We start from the raw sequence: 18,811 nt of genomic DNA, 5'->3' as shown, positions 1-18,811 counted from the left end.
TCTTCTTCTGAATTTTTATGCATAGAAGAGAAAACATTTAAAGTATTTGCCAGCAGTATGCCTCCATTATATCTCTTTTCTTCTAAAGAAAGAAAATATTGAATTTATTTTTACTCAGTCTTACAAGTAGTTTCAGAAATTTATAACAGAACTGTATATATTTTTACCAGACCAACCTGCTGTTCCAGGTATGACTAATTTAAGAGAACACAAAATCTCTAATTGAATTTCAGTATATTTATAAATAATCTGTTTATATTGCATTTATATAAGGACGCCAGGTGGTTTTCTTTTTTCACGACTGAGTCAGTTAAAACCGAAAGACTCTTATAACTATACCTATTAGACAGAATTTTTAGATGTGTTGAAGCAAGGTTGTTTTAAGATCTAAATTAGAAAAATGTAAAAAAAAAAAAAAAAGATCTAAATATAGTATAATTTAAAACATTTTGTGGGACTTCCCTGGTGGTCCAGTGGCTAAGACCCTGCGCTCCCAATGCAGGGGGCCTCAGTTCAATCCCTGGTCAGGGAACTAGATCCCACATGCTGCAACTAAGAGTTTGCATGCCTCAACTAAAGATCCTGCACGCGGTAGCGAAGATCCTGTGAGCCTCAACTAAGACCTGGTGCAGCCAAATAAATAAATAAATATTTTAAAATAAATAAATAAAACATTTTTTGTGTTTCAAGCTACTGTCAGTTGAGGTATCCAAGAAAACAAAAATTCTTCAGCTTCAGTATCTTCTGAGCTCCCAATACGGATATGTACACTTAAGTTTGTTTAACATTATTTCTGAGGACTTTGGGTTTTATTTATGATTGTATAATGAGAGCTAATACTTAAGGAAGTCATAGATCTTAGTTTAAACCTGGATCTGAGAAATTTTCTGGAATAACTTGGCATGTCATCTAGTCAGTGAATAATCATATTTAAATTTTGTTTTGCTGGTAAATTATTCCAGTTTCATCTAGCTAAATTGCTGCCGTTTTCATCTCCTTAGGGCATTAAAGAGGAAAAGCAAGAATCTGAATTTCTACCATCAGCTGGAGGAACATTTAACATCTCCATCAGTGGGGGTAAGACTCTGTTGGTTTTGATTTCTAATTTTTTTTAACCATTTGAAAGCAAATAGTCCCTGAGTTTAAGTTAGAAACGTTTTGTCACAGGTGGTAGAGGGTTGAAAAGAACTCAGTTATCATTTAGTACATGTAATCACTACCTTAAAAATGATGGTATGATCTGAAACCTATGTGATAGAAACTGTAAATGATCTTTATTATTACATTTTAGGCAATCTGGAAGATATGTTATTTTACCTGATTTTACTTACATGTATCTCAGTATATTTCCATAGATATCAACAGTTTGTGTTAGAAATTAATCCACCAGTAATATTCAGAAATCAGCATTGTGTTCTCCATTGTGTGTGCATGTAAAACTTCATAGGTGTAGTGTTTTTTTCTTGTAACAAAAAACTTTATTTAACTTGGGTGTGTTATTTCTTTATTGCAGATATTGATGGTTTAATTACTCAGGCTTTGCTGACGGGTAACTTTGAGAGTGCTGTTGACCTTTGTTTACATGATAACCGCATGGCTGATGCCATTATATTGGCCATAGCAGGTGGACAAGAACTCTTGGCTCGAACCCAGAAAAAGTACTTCGCAAAATCCCAAAGCAAAATCACCAGGGTATGTTATTTTAGAAATAAACAAACAGTAGCATTTGTTTATAAGAGCAAAGCACTCTTATTATAGATAATTGAGATTCAGAAAACAGTAAAGAACAAAAAAACCCACCCATAATTCCTTGACCCAGAAATAGTTATTGTTGATAGCTTGGCATGATTATCCCAGTTGTTGTTGTTTACATATATAATTTTTTAAATGAAAAGCACTTTTGATATTTTTATTGTAGAAAAGCTAGAACATAGAAAATGTTAAAGATAATAATTTTAATACCCCCTAATTCTTCCATCAGATTGGTACATATCCTTTTGTATCTCTTTCTATGTACTTGTAGAATTTTTAAAAACAGAATCAATTATACAGGTATATATGTGTGGGGTTTTACGTGTAAATATTGTCACTTACATTGTAATCATTTTCCCGTATCATTTAAAGATTCTTACAAAAATTTTTAAATTGCTCTATAATATTCTATAGTAGGGATTTATTATTTCCCTTATTTGGGGATGTTTAGGTAGTTTCTAATATTTTCCTAATGTAGTTAAGATAGCAGTAAACATCCTTGTTGTGCCTAAAGATTTGTGCGAATTTCTAATTGTTTAATGAGGCTGTAGTCCTAGGAACGGAATTTCTGGTGCAGAGGGTCTGTACATTTTTAAGCCCCTGCTTGATGATATTAAATTTCTTTCCATGAAAGTTGGCCCAGTGTTCAGTCCCAGCAGCTTTGGTTGCTGTCAGTGTCCCCAGCCTTGTCTTGTGTCACTCCCTCCCCTGTTATCTTTTAGCCACACTGGCTGCCTTTCCGTTCCTCCCACACTCCATGTGCCTTTCTCTCCCAGGACTTTGCCCCTAGTGTTCCGTTGGTGGGCAGTGTTTTTTTCCTTCTCGATGAAATTAATTCTGACTTCATATCTTAAATGTCTCTACGCTCAGAAAGCTTTTCCTGATCCATCAGACTAAGTCATGTCCTCCTGTTAAATGTTTTGGTAACACCCTATAGTTCTGCTTCTCAGCATTTTATAAAACATGTTAGTGTGATTTTGTTGTTGTTGAGGAAAATATCTTTTATGTCAGTTGGTTTAAGGATATACTTCGCTTTGCTGCTACTTTTTCATGAAATACTGTGAGTAGTAGTTTTGAAAGATTGATTAGCCAGAGTTAATTTTTATCAATATACCAAAAGCTTTTAATTCTCCTTTTGTTTTCCTTTCCTAAGCTAATTACTGCAGTAGTGATGAAGAACTGGAAAGAGATTGTCGAGTCTTGTGATCTTAAAAATTGGAGAGAGGCTTTAGCTGCAGTATTGACTTATGCTAAACCAGATGAATTTTCTGCCCTTTGTGGTAAGAAAATGAGCTTTATATTTATATTACATATATGGCGTGGTATATTGTAAATAAAATTAATGGCAGATTTTATTTAGAAATTTTTGTAAACCTACTAATAACAGATAAGAAAACAAAGTTCTCATTTGAATGCTTTTCTCAGTTATTATTAACTACATTGCTTCTCCATACGTACTAGTCATTTTTTAAAATAATATTATTTAATGATTTTGGTTCAGACAGACCAAACTGAGACTCTTGCTTCTGCCACTAACTAGCTATATGACCTAGGAAAAATTAATTTCTAAGTCTTAGTCTATTCATATGTAAAATGGCACATAATCAGCTCTCACTTAATAAATGTTAGCTTGATAAAATTAATAATTATAATTATTTGAGTAGAAATTACCATTAAAGGCCATGACTGAACTGATGACTAAGGAATAGTATTCATTACGTACAAGAACAGAAGCTTTAGGCTGCTAGTATAAAAATGAACAACCTTGAAAGTATTATGAGAATGTAAAACTTAGAAGATACTAACTTTCTATCATAAATAATGTAGAGTAGTCTAGCTATCATTGATGTTTATTCCAAATGTGCCATATTTTAGTCCACTGCTTACGAAAGCACCTGACATGATGAAATGCAGTTAAATGTTCATTAGGATTTTTCTCTTCAAATATTTTTCCCACTTTTAATTTTTTCTAACATAATAAATATAAATCCATTCTACAGCTAGGTATAGAATCTTGTGAAATTGTTTATTATATAAAATTTGTCACTCATTTTCCACTCATTTAACAAATAAATATTTACTGATCATTTACATGACAGTGATTTTATTTCTGCCTGCTACTCATTGGTTATGAAGTTTGATCCATACCTCTGAAAATATTATTGGGCTGCTCATGACGTCATACACAGATTGCCTTGTGTATAATCTTATTTGTTTTCCTGTTGATCTATAGATCTTTTGGGAACCAGGCTTGAAAGTGAAGGTGATAGCCTCCTGCAGACTCAGGCATGTCTCTGCTATATTTGTGCAGGGAATGTAGAGAAACTAGTTGCATGTTGGACTAAAGCTCAAGATGGAAGCAATCCTTTGTCCCTTCAGGTTAGTATCTTTGAAACAAAAGGTGCTTCCTTTCTAGTACTGTCTTTCACCCTATTTATATTCTAGAGATTGATTTGTTCCAGAAGTTCCTTGCTTTCACCCTACTTAATTATGTTTTAGAAGCTCTTTTGCTTCATAATTATGTGTATTTATTGCTATGTTTGGAGAGGCAGAGTTTGAGATGATGGGATGGTAAAATGGGAGTGCAACTGTTTGTGAGAACCAAGCTGTGATGTGGTAGTTTCTGAGGGAAGTAGGTGGCAAGAGCCTGAAAACAGCTATAAAGTTTACCTCTCGTCCTCCTGCTCCCTCCTCTGCCTCCAGTGATCCTGTCTGCCTTGGGCAAAGAAACGGTGCGGGGTAAGGAATGGGAGGGTCCCCAGTACCAGTGGGCAGTCTTCATGGTTCGGGGAAAATGAAAGTAAGAGGTAAATGGAATCCCATGTAGCACTAATACATGGGCAAGAGAGGAAGTGAAAAACGTGGGGGCTATTCTCTGGCGCTGAGTAACTATATATTTAGATTTTTTTATTCCTAAGCATTTAGTCAGCAGAGTCTCAAGAAATTTCAGTCTAATATTTCTTTTTGTCTCTGCAGAGAGATTTTCTCAGTATGGTTGTTGCTTTAAAGATCACTATTGAAACCGAAAGTCTTGTAGGAATCAAGGTTTTTCCTTCTAAGTGCTTCTGAGAGAAAACACACTTGTTTTCACACTTCTGGATTGGTGTACTTATGAAGGGCAGATGGTACTTGTACTTTATACCTGAAGCATAGCTCTCTAGTGTTGAAAGAATAGGTATTGAAGAGCATTATGAGAAACTTCGGGTTGAAATATTAAGCCTGTTTGGAGGCTTAGTAGTACTATTTTTATAGTATACATAGTATAATAGTATAATATTCCCTCTTATACATGCTGGAACCCAGTTTCTGCCTTCAGACATCAGCCTGTCACTTTCACTTTGGATATTTGCCTGTTTTAGCTCAGGAGACAAGTCTCTGGCAGTTTAGGATGTTTGGGAGAAGATGGTAACCTATGCCTTAACCATGAGTAGGAGACCTTCCTCCTCGCTTTTTCAGTTACCTAAATGGTGGTCAACTCTTGCAGACCTTCTTAATATTGGTGATAATAGGTACCGTACTTTTGGTAGGCTTTGGAAATCTTAGTAACTCCTTATCTTTTCCTGCTTCCTCTCAGTACACATCTTGTTATCATTGTCTGTTTCTCCTTCACTCTCCTTTCTTTTTCTCATTTAGGATCTGATTGAGAAAGTTGTCATCCTGCGAAAAGCTGTACAACTCACCCAAGCCATGGACACTAACACTGTAGGAGTCCTTTTGGCTGAGAAGATGAGTCAGTATGCCAGTTTGTTGGCAGCCCAGGGCAGTATTGCTGCAGCCCTGGCTTTTCTTCCTGATAGCACCAACCAGGTAATTAGAACTGGCCATTTTTCTTCTTTGTGTGAGTAAGGTGAGTTCAGTAGATAGCACTCAGTATGAAACATAAATGTACTAGTAGGTGGAATGATTTGGAGCAGTTGAATTTCTGTCACCTAATAGGTGAATATTATTGACACGTCTTCAAGTGTAATTTCAGGTGTACCCAGGCTGTGTCAGAGAGATAGAATGCTTGTCCCTTTGTACTGAAGGGCTTAGTATTTGAGGAAAATAAGTAGGAAAAGGGGCAGCTTTTTGTTTCCTAAGCCAAATGCTGATTCTGTGCACAAGACTCTATGTAGGTATCTTCAAAAATATAAATGTTAATACTTAAACAAATTGGGGTCGTGATTTTAAAATTCTCACAAATGACACCCCAGGTGTTAACAAAGTCATTCATTTTATATGCCATTTCAGTCCGATGCTGTCTGTGGGTGAGTATATTTTTAAAGTATTCAAGGCAGAGAGAACTATATCACATTCCTAATTTAGTGTCCTTATTTGGTGTGCAATAAAACTTGGGCTTTTTCATGATATTTGTTTCAATTCAATAAGTGACTGAATATGTAGTGATGAATAGGATTGCCAAGATCCTTTCCCTGAGGGAGTTTCCAAACTGAAAATGACAACAGAAGTATACATGGGATTCCAAAGTGATAAGGACAATGATAGAGGTAGTGGGAGCACAGAGGAGGGAAATCTAAACCCGATAATGCAGCATGGGTGGAAGCTGGGGTGGGGAGTGAGGAAGATTTTCCACAAGTAGGATATTTCTATCTGCATTGTGTATCTGCTAGAGCTTAATTCGGAGCCTTTGCTTATTTCTATACTTTTTGTTCTAAACTTTATTCTCTTTTTGACGAAATTTTTTAGTTAGTTGTTTTCAGTATTTTGTCTATTCTAGGGAATTATCAATAAATTTGATTGAGTAAAAATACTTATATCTGTGTTCCAGGACTGTGGAGGTATGACTCTCTAGTTGGTTTTGTGTACACTTACATGTAGGATCCAGCTCACATCTTTCTAAATTGTTCATGAGAATATTAAGTAGAATAGAAACAAAGTCTTTATCTTTATAATGACTTTGGTATAATAGTTTTATAGGATTTTTTACTTAATAAGGTCTTCTTATTATATTGAGGTATAAGACCCTTTATCTTAAGACTAACTTACTCTAAGACCTTTAGACCTTCTAGCCTGAGAATTAAACTCTTTATTTTTAATACTGTTTATAATCACATACATTTTCTATACGTTATTCTTCATGCTTTTCTTTGGACTTTTAAAGAACATTCTTTATGCAAAACTTGTAATTTTGATGTTGCTTCCTCCTATATATCTCAGTATACCCTTAGTATTTTCTGGGGACTATTTCCTGAGACTTTGTAATATCATTATAGTATATAGTTACCATCCATAAAAGGCAGGTTTACCTAAGTATACTTACAAAATTTAAATGATGTGTTTAAACATTTAATGAATTTATAGAAATGTATAATTTTTATAGATATTAAATGAATTCTTGCTGAAACATTTTAACACATTGCTTTTTTGTTGTTTGTTAATAACTAGAACATGTATATGGTAAACTCATACTTACTATTGATCTAAATAATTATAGATCTGTGTGAGCTACCCTGAGTTTGACATCTTACTCTTTTAATTTATTTCAAGCATCTCTTTTTTAATTAATTTTCATGTCTTTCATAGATCACCATTTTCTTCCATCACCGTCTTTAGCAGTTGATTCTCTTTTGGAGCCTTTTTTCCCTGCAGAGAAACAAAGTTGTATTTTTTCAGCTGCTTTTGTGATTTGTGAGCATTACTCAACTGCAAGAGAAACAACAAAAGAGCAGTGATGATAAGTGACATTGATCTTGCATACTACCATGTGGTAGGCATGATTCAAATCCCTGCCTCAGTGAACTTACAAGTTACACTGTATATAATGGACCTTTGGTGTCAGTCTTGAGTATTAGAAACCATGATGTCAGACCCTAATGTGCCGGGGTTTATTGCATCATACACAGCATATGAACAAAAATCATATGAATGATCAAGCTTACTTTAAGAAGATCAACATGCTGTCATATATAGTTGGGTGAGCTCTTAACAATTTGCTTTGCTTTCTTCCATTGCTTCTTATAGCCAAATATTGTGCAGCTTCGTGACAGACTTTGTAGAGCACAAGGAGATCCAGCACCAGGACAACAGGAGTCACCTAAAGTTCCTTATGAGAGGCAGCAGCTGCCCAAGGGCAGGCCTGGACCAGTTGCTGGCCACACACAGATGCCAAGAGTTCCAGCTCAACAATATTATCCCCATGTGAGTGATATGGTCCAGATTAAAGGAGGAACATTTATGTATTTCAAATTGGTGGTTTTAGTGTCTTGAGTAAGAGACCAGTGATAAAACTAGACAACGTATTATTTTAATGGTTATAGTTTTTCTGTTCTTGAAAGTAGCATTTATGATGTTTTTAAAAATTATCCCTTTAATCTAGTCAAATAATTTACAAACTAGGTAAAATTAATTTAAGCTCTCTGGGGAGATTTCTTCTTATTTCTCCATCACTCAAGCTTAAATTACACATGTACATCTGTTCTTGAAATTTTTACAATTTGATTCATCTAACAAACTGTAAGTAAAGTAGTGGGAACAATTTTGTGGGTAATTTGGTCAATTTTTAAAAATGTTTTTAGAAAATAGTCTCTTTTTAAGTATTATTTTCTGAGTCATTAGTGTGGTTTTACTATGTCTTCTGTATCAGCACAATAAAGAGTATCCAGAATACAAACATTTTTTTGGACAACTTTATATTAGAGAAAAGTGAGTGACCAAAGGTATATGAAGTTGTAGGTCATGGGGAATGTAAAGATGATTAAATAATTTTTATTAATAAACTAATTTATTTATTAAATTTAAATTACCAAATGGTTAGTGGCATAAAATGTGACCTCTTATTGTCTTTTACTATTTCATGTAGAAACTTATATTTCCAGACCAGCAGATAACCTTCATGTTCTTAAATAAAAAGTATATTTTCGTAAGTAATAAATGGTCTTGATTGATAACAAAGTTAGTAGGTACTCTGCTCATTTTATTTTTGAGATGAAACCACCTCGATGGCAGTCTCTCTTTTTTATTTATTTATTTATTTAAAATTTTTTATTTATTTATTTATTTATTTTTGGCTGCATTGGGTCTTTGCCGCTGCGTGCAGGCTCTCTCCAGTTGCGGCGAGCGGGGGCCATTCCTCGCTGCGGTGCCTGGGCTTCTCACCGTGGTGGCCTCTCCCGGCGCGGAGCAGGGGCTGCAGGCACGGGGGCTCAGCAGCCGCGGCGCACAGGCTCAGCTGCTCCGCGGCATGCGGGATCCTTCCGGACCAGGGCTTGAACCCGTGTCCCCTGCACTGGCAGGCAGATTCCCAACTACTGCGCCACCAGCGAAGTCCCTCTGCCCATTTTAAAATAGAACAAATTGCTGATAGAATTGATGGGGTCATTTTTACATTTTGTAGCAAAACTAAGCATAAAACCATGAAAAAAAAATTCATGCTCTTCTGTCTGTCATGCTTTTGATTGCTATTTAATCAGGATAGATTACATTTGAATATAATTATGACTGTACTACTCTCTGTTTTGTTTTTTCGTTCATTTGACAAATATGAATTTAAGGGCCTGTCTTTATTCTCCCTGTTGAAGGGTATATTGGTAAACAAAACTAAATTCTCCACTCTTGTTGCTAGACTTCGAAAGTCTATGGCATAGATAGGGCAAATCAGGTGATGGCTGGGAAACTGAGAGGTGGAGAAGTCTAGCGACTAACCAGAGTTTTAAGACATAGAGCTTGAATTTGTCAGCATGGCTAGTTAATGGTTAACAGGATTGGAACTCCTAAGCTAAGCACCTTGAGTTTGACCTCACTGTGTCAGGGCACTGAAGTAAGGCGTTCTCTGCATTGGGAGAAGAGAATATTTACTCCTTATGTCCTTTGGTTTAATCTATCTTTCTGGGAAAATGTAAAAACCATGAAGGACTTTTATTATACTGTGACTTAGCAGTCTCATACTTTAAGAAAAGGAAAACAAATTCAGTCATAAATTATGCAGTGATTTTCTTAATTAAAGCTTATGATATGTTGAATGAGGACAGTGGCTTGTGGTGTTTTTTTTTTTTTTTTTTTTTTTAAAGATTTTCTTTATTGATTGATTGATTGATTGCTATGTTGGGTCTTCTCTTCTGTGCTAGGGCTCTCCCCAGTCGCGGCAAGCGGGGGCCACTCGCCATCACGGTGCGCGGGCCTCTCAGTATCGCGGCCTCTCCTGTTGCGGAGCACAGGCTCCAGACGCGCAGACTCAGTAGTTGTGGCTCACGGGCCTAGTCGCTCCGCGGCATGTGGGATCCTCCCAGACCAGGGCTCGAACCCGTGTTCCCTGCATTAGCAGGCAGACTCCCAACCACTGCGCCACCAGGGAAGCCCTGGCTTGTGGTTTTAAAGGCATGTTTATAGGCAGGAGTAAAGGGATTTCTGAAAGGGAAGCCAACTGAGTAGGAGTTCTCCTACTACGACCAGCACATCTTTGCTATTAATTGTTTATATGATAGAGTTTCTTCTACAAAGATTTACTTGACAAAAGATATTCTGATAGCTTAAAAAAATGTTTTTGAAAACCTCTGGACTCCAGGGTAAGCAACATGGTGTAGCGTGGCAAACACTGGCCTGGGAATCAGGAGACCTAGAATCAGTCCTAGCTCCATCAACAACAAGTTGTATGGGCTTCATCCAGCCCCTTCAGTTCTCTGGGCCTTGGTTTTCTCAATGGTAAAGGGTGGGGATCAGATTGGATGATCTTTAATATGCTCTGATTGTATGATTCTAAGCCTCATACGGAACTAACATAATTTTTGTGGCTCTAATGAAATCCGGAAAAGGGAGCTTATAGCAATATGTTTACAGATCTAATAGTAGCATGAATACAATTAGTGCTTCAAAAATCACTTTTTCACTCAATTACCTTTTTTTTTTCCCCCCTGGAATGTCTTCTTTCCTTCCCTACTTACAGAACTTACTTCTTCCCACTTACTCTTGACACTTGAATGGCATTGTTCTTTCTGCTTTGATTTAGTTTTCATATTGATTTTTCTACTGCCTCCCTTCCCCTGTTCTGTTGTGAAAGGTGTTTTTTTCTTTTGGAATCCCTTGAAAGGGATTACCTGAAAGCAGTTGCCTGGCTAACGTATGCTATCTTGCTGCTCTTATTTTTTGCTTTGCATCTGGCTATTAATGCCTGTTGGGTTTTTTGTTTCTTCTTTTAACATTTTCATGTTTTATGTTCTGTGATTGGTATTTCTTTGTTCAATTCAGGTTAGAATTGCCCCCACTGTCACTACCTGGAGTAACAAAACTCCTACCGCCCTTCCCAGCCATCCACCTGCAGCCTCTCCCTCTGATACACAGGTATATCCTTCATTATTCCTCTTTGAGCAGAATTCTGCTCACCTAAATATATAGTTATATATTCTCTACCCACCTCCCTTAAGTTCCCCTCCCCCCATCTGTCTATCTGCTTATTGCATTTTAGTGCTTTTAGGATGCAAGAAGCAGTTTTTAGCACAATTAATTTATTTTCTTATCACTCTCCTCTTCTTTTGCAGTTCTAAATTGAACTAGAAAAACATCAACCAAGGTTCTATCAATGGTTTAAAGCTGATTTCACTGAATATTTTTTCCTTTCTTCTTCTTCCTCCTCCTCTTCTTCTTCTTCTTTTTTTTTTAGCATCGTAGAGAAGATAATATCACCTGTGGCATTTATACTTATATTTCCAAAGCATTAGTTGTGGATGGACTTTAGTTGAGATGGAAAACCCTAGTGACTTACTATAAACATCATAGATCCTATTTTATGAGGCTGTGAGCATCTCTTGCCATTCATTGTTATTATTACTTTGGACCTGTCTAATCTTTAAATCACACAAAATGTCTTGCTCAGAAAATGTGTCTTGAAGAAGATAGTATGCACGAAATGCAGTTTTTTTACACAACTTTTTTTTTTTTTAAATTCCATTTCAAAGATTATAAATCTGTCTGGCAAGATTCTTGGTTCCAGATGTAATCCTCCTTTTTACCATATTCTCATTTCCTAGGGAGAAAATCCTCCACCTCCAGGCTTCATAATGCATGGGAATGTTAATCCAAATGTTGCCGCAGCTCAGCTTCCCACATCTCCCGGCCACACGCACACCCAGGTGCCACCTTATCCACAGCCACAGCGTAAGTAGTGTGACCCTGAAGTCCTGTCACGGCAGCATGTCTTGTCTTATCCGGTGTAGTAACTGTTTACTTTGAAGCTCCAAAGCCATGATCAAATCAGCGGTAACAAGTAAAGAAAGAACCATTCTGTGTAGGACTTGAGTCCTTGCTCTAGCGAAGCATGGTTTCCCTGGGAGGCATCCTGAATCAGCATGCGAGGAAACAGCTCCTGTGTCAGTCCATTCAGAACAGTTGGCTCTTATTCCTGAGCCTGTTAAAGAGAGTCAATTGTGCCATGATTTTGGTATAAAAAAACAGAATTTTAGAAATTATTTGGTACATATTCTTTTCCTTTAGGCAAGATGATGCAAACCATTTTTGGAAAATTGGTTCCAAGGGACATTTGTTGTCGTCTTCCATGTATTTAATTTTTTTAGGAAACAGACTATGTTTTAGAGCAGTTTCAGGCTCACAGCAAAATTGAGTGGAAGGTACAGGAAGACTCGGTATACCTCCTGCCTCCGTGCACAGCCTCCCCACCACAGACATCGTGCACCACGGTGGTCCATTTGTTACAGTCAGTGAGCCTACACTGACTCACCATTTTCGCCCAGAGTAGTTTATCTTAGGGTTCCCTCTTGGTGTCAGACACTCTGTGAATTTTGACAAATGTATAATAATGACCTTTCCCCTATTGGCTTTCATTTTTTTAAGAAACTATTTACACCTGGAAAGTAAAACATCACCTCTATTTTAAAATTTAAAATAAGCAAAAATGCAAATCTCAAAGTGGACAGTTACATGACTGAACAACTACTATAAAACAAGAGGATGTTACCTAGCAAGAACTAATCTCAACGAGCGTGTTCTGTGCTCATAAGATGGGTGTTCTTACTTAACATGAGTACAGATTTGATGCAGCTTTTCACTCAGTGCTCAGCATGAAAGTGCTGTCTTCAGGGTAGAATGAGCACAGTTCTGTTGGATTCCCTCTGCAGAGGTTCATATTCTGCCCATGGTCACACAAAAGGTAATGGTATCTGGGTTCAGGTCTTTGCATTAAAACACTAGTTGGCTGTCTGACTGCTTACTAACCAACTTTGTACAGTGTAAGAAATATAATAATTGTCTTGTCAGGGATCATACAGAGTTGCCGGTTAATCTGGAACTGTGCTCAAACCCAGAATTTGAGTAGCTGATGATTTTACTAGATGTTGGAGAAGGTATCTGATTCGTAACAATGGTGCTCACCCTACAGTTGTTAAGGTGGAAGAGGTCTTGAGCTGCCACCAAGCTCCCTTAACTTTTACTGTAAAGGGGACTGCTTTGGATGTGTAATTCCTGCATGGCTCCACCTGATGGCTAGTAGGTGTCACTGCAGTCTTCACAGGAACAGGATGTCTCAGAAAAGGGTCAGTCTTTTGGTTCTCGGGTCTGATGACTCAAAGATTTTCATAGCCAGCAGCAGTCTGGAGATGGCAGGGTTCAAAGACTGGATCCAGTGACTTTTGGCATAGTTAGGGCATCCAGACTATCAAAAGCATAGCTTGTTTTAAGTGGGTAATGTTTGGTTGTAGCTTATTATTAGAAGAATTGAAAATAATTTCCATAGAATGAGATAACTTTGGTTTTCTGTTGCTGTGTGAATAAATGTGTAACTAATTAAAATCTCTGCTCCTTCTCCCTGGTGTAGCTTCTCAGCCAGCCCAGCAGTATTCCTTCGGAACAGGGGGGTCAGCAGCGTATCGACCTCAGCAGCCTGTTGCACCCTCTGCTTCAAACGCTTACCCTAACACCCCGTACATATCTTCCGCTTCGTCCTATTCCGGGCAGTCTCAGCTGTACACAGCACAGCACCAGGCCTCTCCACCTACCTCCAGCCCCACTGCCTCGTTCCCTCCTCCCCCTCCCTCTGGAGCGTCCTTCCAGCACGGCGGACCAGGAGCTCCACCGTCATCTTCAGCGTATGCGCTGCCTCCTGGAGCAACAGGTACACTGCCTGCTGCCGGCGAGCTGCCTGCATCCCAAAGAACAGGTCTGCGCTTGAAAGGGACTTGGTTTGCCTCCCTCTTTTATTTTTTCATGATTACATGGGTACATGGAGGGGAATTAGTTCTAACTATAAACTGGGCAAGGTGAGGTATTGATTTAATTGTATAACAAATTCTAAAACTATTTCTAAAAGTGTGATTTTTCCCATAGTGAACTTTAGTTGCTAAATGAGAAAAGCTTTAGAGCTTTAAAAGGGTAAGAGTATATAATCTGCCATTGAATTTAAAATAAGCAGTAAGAAATTAGTTGGCCAGATAAGTGGTGGTTGGAACTAGATTTAATTGACACTAATTTCTTTGCCAGAGTAAAACAATGCTCTGTGTTCTTCCTGGATTTTCAGTTTTTAAAATTATTTGTGCCTTAAATTCATTCATAGAGATTAAATAATATAGGGTCTTAATGAGGCTGTACAAATTTTGTAATTATGTTTGTTTGTAAAGGTGAGCAAGGATCTCGATATGTATTGAAAGGAAAAAAGTGAAAGAATGCAACTCTGACAGAATCTCTAAGACAGCAGAAAGTATACAGTAGTGCAGGGATTCTCTCCATTAGGACAATTCTACCCTCACAAACATTTTGGAAATTTCTAGGCATTTTTGTTGCTCTTGGCAGTGTAGTTCTGCCTGAAATTTTCTAATTAAAAACATAATTTAAAATTATTTTTATAGTAAATACACATTTTATCAATTCTTTTTATCTTTCATGTTACAATTAAAACATTATATTAATTTTTTATGAGTAGGTAATATTATCTGATTTTCATGTTAGGATTGTAAAAGGGGCCTCAGAAGTATGTATTACAAAAAGAGATCAATGAATCGGGGCAAGAACCACTAACATAGTAAAGAATTCAGACTTTGGAATCAGACTTCCTGTGTTTGTATCACAGCTTCACTCCTTTCTAGTTATGTGACCTTGAATAAGCTACTTAACTTTAAGCCTCAGTTTCCTCATATAATAATAGTATGTACGCATAAGCTTAGGAAGAGATTGAAAGCATTTGGGGACGGTGACGGCAAAGTTAGCCGTGATGACACCTTGCCCAGAATTAGAGCTCTGGGCCTTTTTCTTTTGTCCCTGGTTTAATGTATACTTGTTACTAAGGGTATTTGAAAATAGTTTCCCTTTCAGATTATAATTGATGGTTTTAAACGAGAGGGTCAAAACAGAAGTGAGTCTTGCTTTCTAATACTGAAGTTGTTCCTGGAAGGCCAGTATATGTTCTTCTCTTTTTATCTGCTAAGCAGTAGCTTTAATAACTGAAAACACTGGTCATATAATAGGATTTATTGAGGAAGTATTTTTTTTCTTGGAAGTCTTATGGATCCAGAATTATACACGTATCTCCTTCTCTCTTCTTTGATATATAATATTAAAGTCCAAAGTACCAAAAATCATACACACAATATGTATCAGCCTTTACTGCACAAATAAAATTTGTATCATTTTCAATACAGATATTTCAATAGGTTGATATTTAGAGAGGAGTGTTCATTCAATTGTAGAGTTCAAAAAATTACCTTTTAAAACCTGGATGAGCGAAAACAGTATATATTCTGAATAGTTGGGTAATAGCTTGAGTGAAAGATGGATTCAAGTAAATCCCCACATAGGAAAGTGGTGCAGGGAAGTAGGAAAGCGAATTATCATTTATTGAACATACATTGGACATGTACCAGCACTGCTGTATATTTTCTTATTTCTCATGAGAAATAGGAATAATTATTTTTTTAAAAATTGCCATGAGGAAGCTTGAGTTTCCTACGGGTGTGTATAATGCTTTCATGATTGCACAGTGATAGTCTCCAAGTTGAGATACAACTGAGATGCCCAGGTCTCTCAGTCTTCAGAGCCCATGTTCATTCTTCTTTACCAGATAGTCTAGTCCTGATGAAAGCAGTAGAAATAGCTATCAGTGTTGGAATTACAGAAACATTTAGCATCACTATTTTAAGCATTTGTTACTTCATCATCTAAGTTAAATATTTGCATGGGTAATTTTTTCCTCCTTAAGCTAAAGGGCATTTGGCCTTATAATAAAGTCTTTGCTTATGTACAAAGTAACAATGTTCTAACCTGGCTGAGAAGCAGAGTAACTAATAGGAAGATGAAGCCATACATTTTGCATTACTCAGCATGCACTAAGCTAGCTGCTTTGTCACTTCTTGCATGTTAGTAGTCCCTGTATTTTAATTAACAGAGCTTTATCTTATTTTATTTTTTCATTTCCTAAAAAGTTTGCTTAGGTTATACAGATAACTGTGACTAAAAGTTTTATCTTTGTTCTAGTATGTCTTAGATTATTATATCATGGTTTTCTACGGGACTTGGAAATTCCACTTGTCCGGTGGATTCTTCTTGATAGACACTAGGATTTTCAAGCCCTGTAACTACTAGTGAACCACAAAATTATGTGCGCACTGCTCAGAGAAACTCATGTTGCAATCATCAAAACATTCATTCAGTAAATTCTTAATGAGAACCTGTTCAGTCTATAATCAGAATTATTCTAGGCACAGGTAGGAAGGCAGAAAAGTACAGTACATTTCTATTTCTAGTGAACAGCACATAGTTTTGTTGTAAGTTGGAACATAAAATTTGTATTTGGGCCAAATTTTGGAAGACATTAAATGTCAGGGCAAGAAATTTATACTTCATACAGTAAGAAGAAAATTTCTAGTGGAGGAGTTTGAACTACTGAGAGGCATGTTCAGAGTGGTACTTTAGGGAGGTTAACCTGGAGATGGTTCTGCAAAACAGATTGTGGGCAGGATGGCAGAATCAGAGGCAAGGAAAACAGGCTGTCTCCAAGTTCAAGGTATAAAGTGCTAACAGCCTCAGTTAGTGTAGTGCGACATGTTTCAGTGGTGGCAGCACAAAAAGCAGGAGGTTTTCCTAGCTTTACTGTGCAGGATAAGTTAAGATACTGCTTGTACCCCCCCCCCCACCTTTTTTTTTTTGTCCCTGGTTTAATGTATACTTGTTACTAAGGGAGAGCACTTTCAAATGTGAAGGCCCAAGAAGTTTACTTAGAAAAATTTTCTGATAAAATGTCAAGCTCTCATGAAGCTGTTTTTGAGTAAACAGTATTAAAAAATGGAAAATTTAATTTGGGTATATATATATATGTATATATATATAGTCTTGTGCTCCTTCACATAGAAGAGTCTTGAAGGGGCATAATAGTGAATATTTTCGTGAAACAGTGGGCTGAAAAAAAATTTTTTTTAATTTTCATAAACATTCCGTAGTCAAATTATAAGTACCTGGTTTTTAACCCTTTAAAGAAAGGAAAGGAGCATGATAGCCTTCCTTATTTTTCTTTGGATAAATCTGTTTTATCTCATGTCATTGGAAAATGACCTTAAGGATTCATTCTCTCTAAATTTAAATTTTTAATTTTGTGGTGCCTTTTTAAAAATGTGACGTGCGAGGCTAACGGCAAAGGGGGAGGTGTATGATTAACAAGGATGCTCTGTCCTCTCTGTCTCAAATTATCTTTTAGCCAAAAGTCTCTGTACCATTGGCACTAATATTCTTCTGTGAATCCACTGAGAGTATCTTAGCCAGTGCCTAGATCCTACCATTATGCAAGAACACCTTGAGAAGGTTCCCATTGAGAAGTGAGATTCAAGTAAGGAGGGTAGCAACTCCACTTCTGTATGTGAGACCAAGCGCTTCTCTCTTCCTTCCCTAAAGACCATGTGGAGGACTAATCCCTACACTAAGGTGGATAAGGGTCTCCAGAATCCAGTGACATGCCATATTCAGTTTTTAAGTTAATTTTCCCTTGATTTTTATTAATTTTTTACTGTAGGATTTTGAAAGGCCTCAAATAGTATAGAGAATAAAATTAAAATTATCTATAATTCTGCCACCCATATATAACCACTAATAATTTAGGTGTATTTATTCCCTTTGTATGCATCTATGCACACATATATGTATGTATGCATATATTAAAGTTCTTTTAATGTAGAATATACATAACATAAAATTTACCATTTTAATCATTTTTAAGTGACATCAAGTGCATTTACATTATTGTACAGTCATCACCACTAACTACAGAACTTTTTTGTCATCCCATACTGAAATGATGTAGCCATTAAAAACTCCCCGTTTTCCCCACCCCTGGTAACCACCGTTCTACTTTGTCTCTATGTATGTATTCTAGGTACCTCATATAAGTAGTCATACAGTTTTTTCTTCTTGTAACTGGCTGTTTCACTGTCTTTAAGATTCATCCATATTATAGCATGTAATCAGAATTTCGTTTTTAAAGCTGAGTGATATTCCACTCTATGTATATACCACATTTTGTTTATCCACTAACCTACACATGGACATTTTGGCTGTCGTGAATAATGCTGCTATGAACATGAGTATACAAATATCTGTTCAAGTCCCTGGTTTCAGTTCTTTTGGATATATACCCAGAAATGGAATTATTGGATCAAATAGTAATTCAGTGTTTAATTTTTTTTTTTTTTTTTTTTTTTAATTTTATTTATTTATTTATTTATTTATTTTTGGCTGTGCTGGGTCTTCGGTTCGTGCGAGGGCTTTCTCCAGTTGCGGCAAGTGGGGGCCACTCTTCATCGCGGTGCGGGGACCGCTCTTCATCGCGGTGCGCGGGCCTCTCACTATCGCGGCCCCTCCCGTTGCGGGGCACAGGCTCCAGACGCGCAGGCTCAGCAGCTGTGGCTCACGGGCCCAGCCGCTCCGCGGCACGTGGGATCCTCCCAGACCAGGGCTCGAACCCGTGTCTCCTGCATTAGCAGGCAGATTCTCAACCACTGCGCCACCAGGGAAGCCCCAGTGTTTAATTTTTTGAGGTGGTGGCACTATTTTACATTTTCACCAGCAATGCGTAAGGGTCCAATTTCTCCACATCTGCACCAACACTTGTTGTTTCCTGTTTTTTTGTTTTTGTTTGTAA

The 18,811-nt window shown here is 37.1% G+C and overlaps 1 protein-coding gene across 21 annotated transcripts in view; it reads left to right on the top strand.

Moving 5' to 3' along the window:
- Positions 1-18,811, top strand: part of SEC31A (SEC31 homolog A, COPII coat complex component) — a 78,717-nt gene that overhangs the window by 46,225 nt on the left and 13,681 nt on the right. For 10 of the 21 annotated variants that reach the window (XM_057546475.1, XM_057546476.1, XM_057546486.1 and 7 more), the window contains 9 exons: positions 1,002-1,077; positions 1,514-1,692; positions 2,906-3,032; positions 3,986-4,131; positions 5,386-5,559; positions 7,714-7,890; positions 10,933-11,025; positions 11,712-11,838; positions 13,511-13,852. In XM_057546475.1, coding sequence (XP_057402458.1) covers positions 1,002-1,077; positions 1,514-1,692; positions 2,906-3,032; positions 3,986-4,131; positions 5,386-5,559; positions 7,714-7,890; positions 10,933-11,025; positions 11,712-11,838; positions 13,511-13,852 — 1,441 coding nt within the window. The remainder of the gene's footprint in view (positions 1-1,001; positions 1,078-1,513; positions 1,693-2,905; positions 3,033-3,985; positions 4,132-5,385; positions 5,560-7,713; positions 7,891-10,932; positions 11,026-11,711; positions 11,839-13,510; positions 13,853-18,811) is intronic. The other 11 variants (XM_057546490.1, XM_057546488.1, XM_057546487.1 and 8 more) reach the window with 5 other exon arrangements.

Source organism: Balaenoptera acutorostrata, chromosome 5 (genome assembly GCF_949987535.1).
Source record: "Balaenoptera acutorostrata chromosome 5, mBalAcu1.1, whole genome shotgun sequence".
Classification (NCBI taxonomy): domain Eukaryota; kingdom Metazoa; phylum Chordata; class Mammalia; order Artiodactyla; family Balaenopteridae; genus Balaenoptera; species Balaenoptera acutorostrata.
Note: the sequence above shows the minus strand (reverse complement) of the source record. Positions and strands in the feature narration are given on the sequence as shown.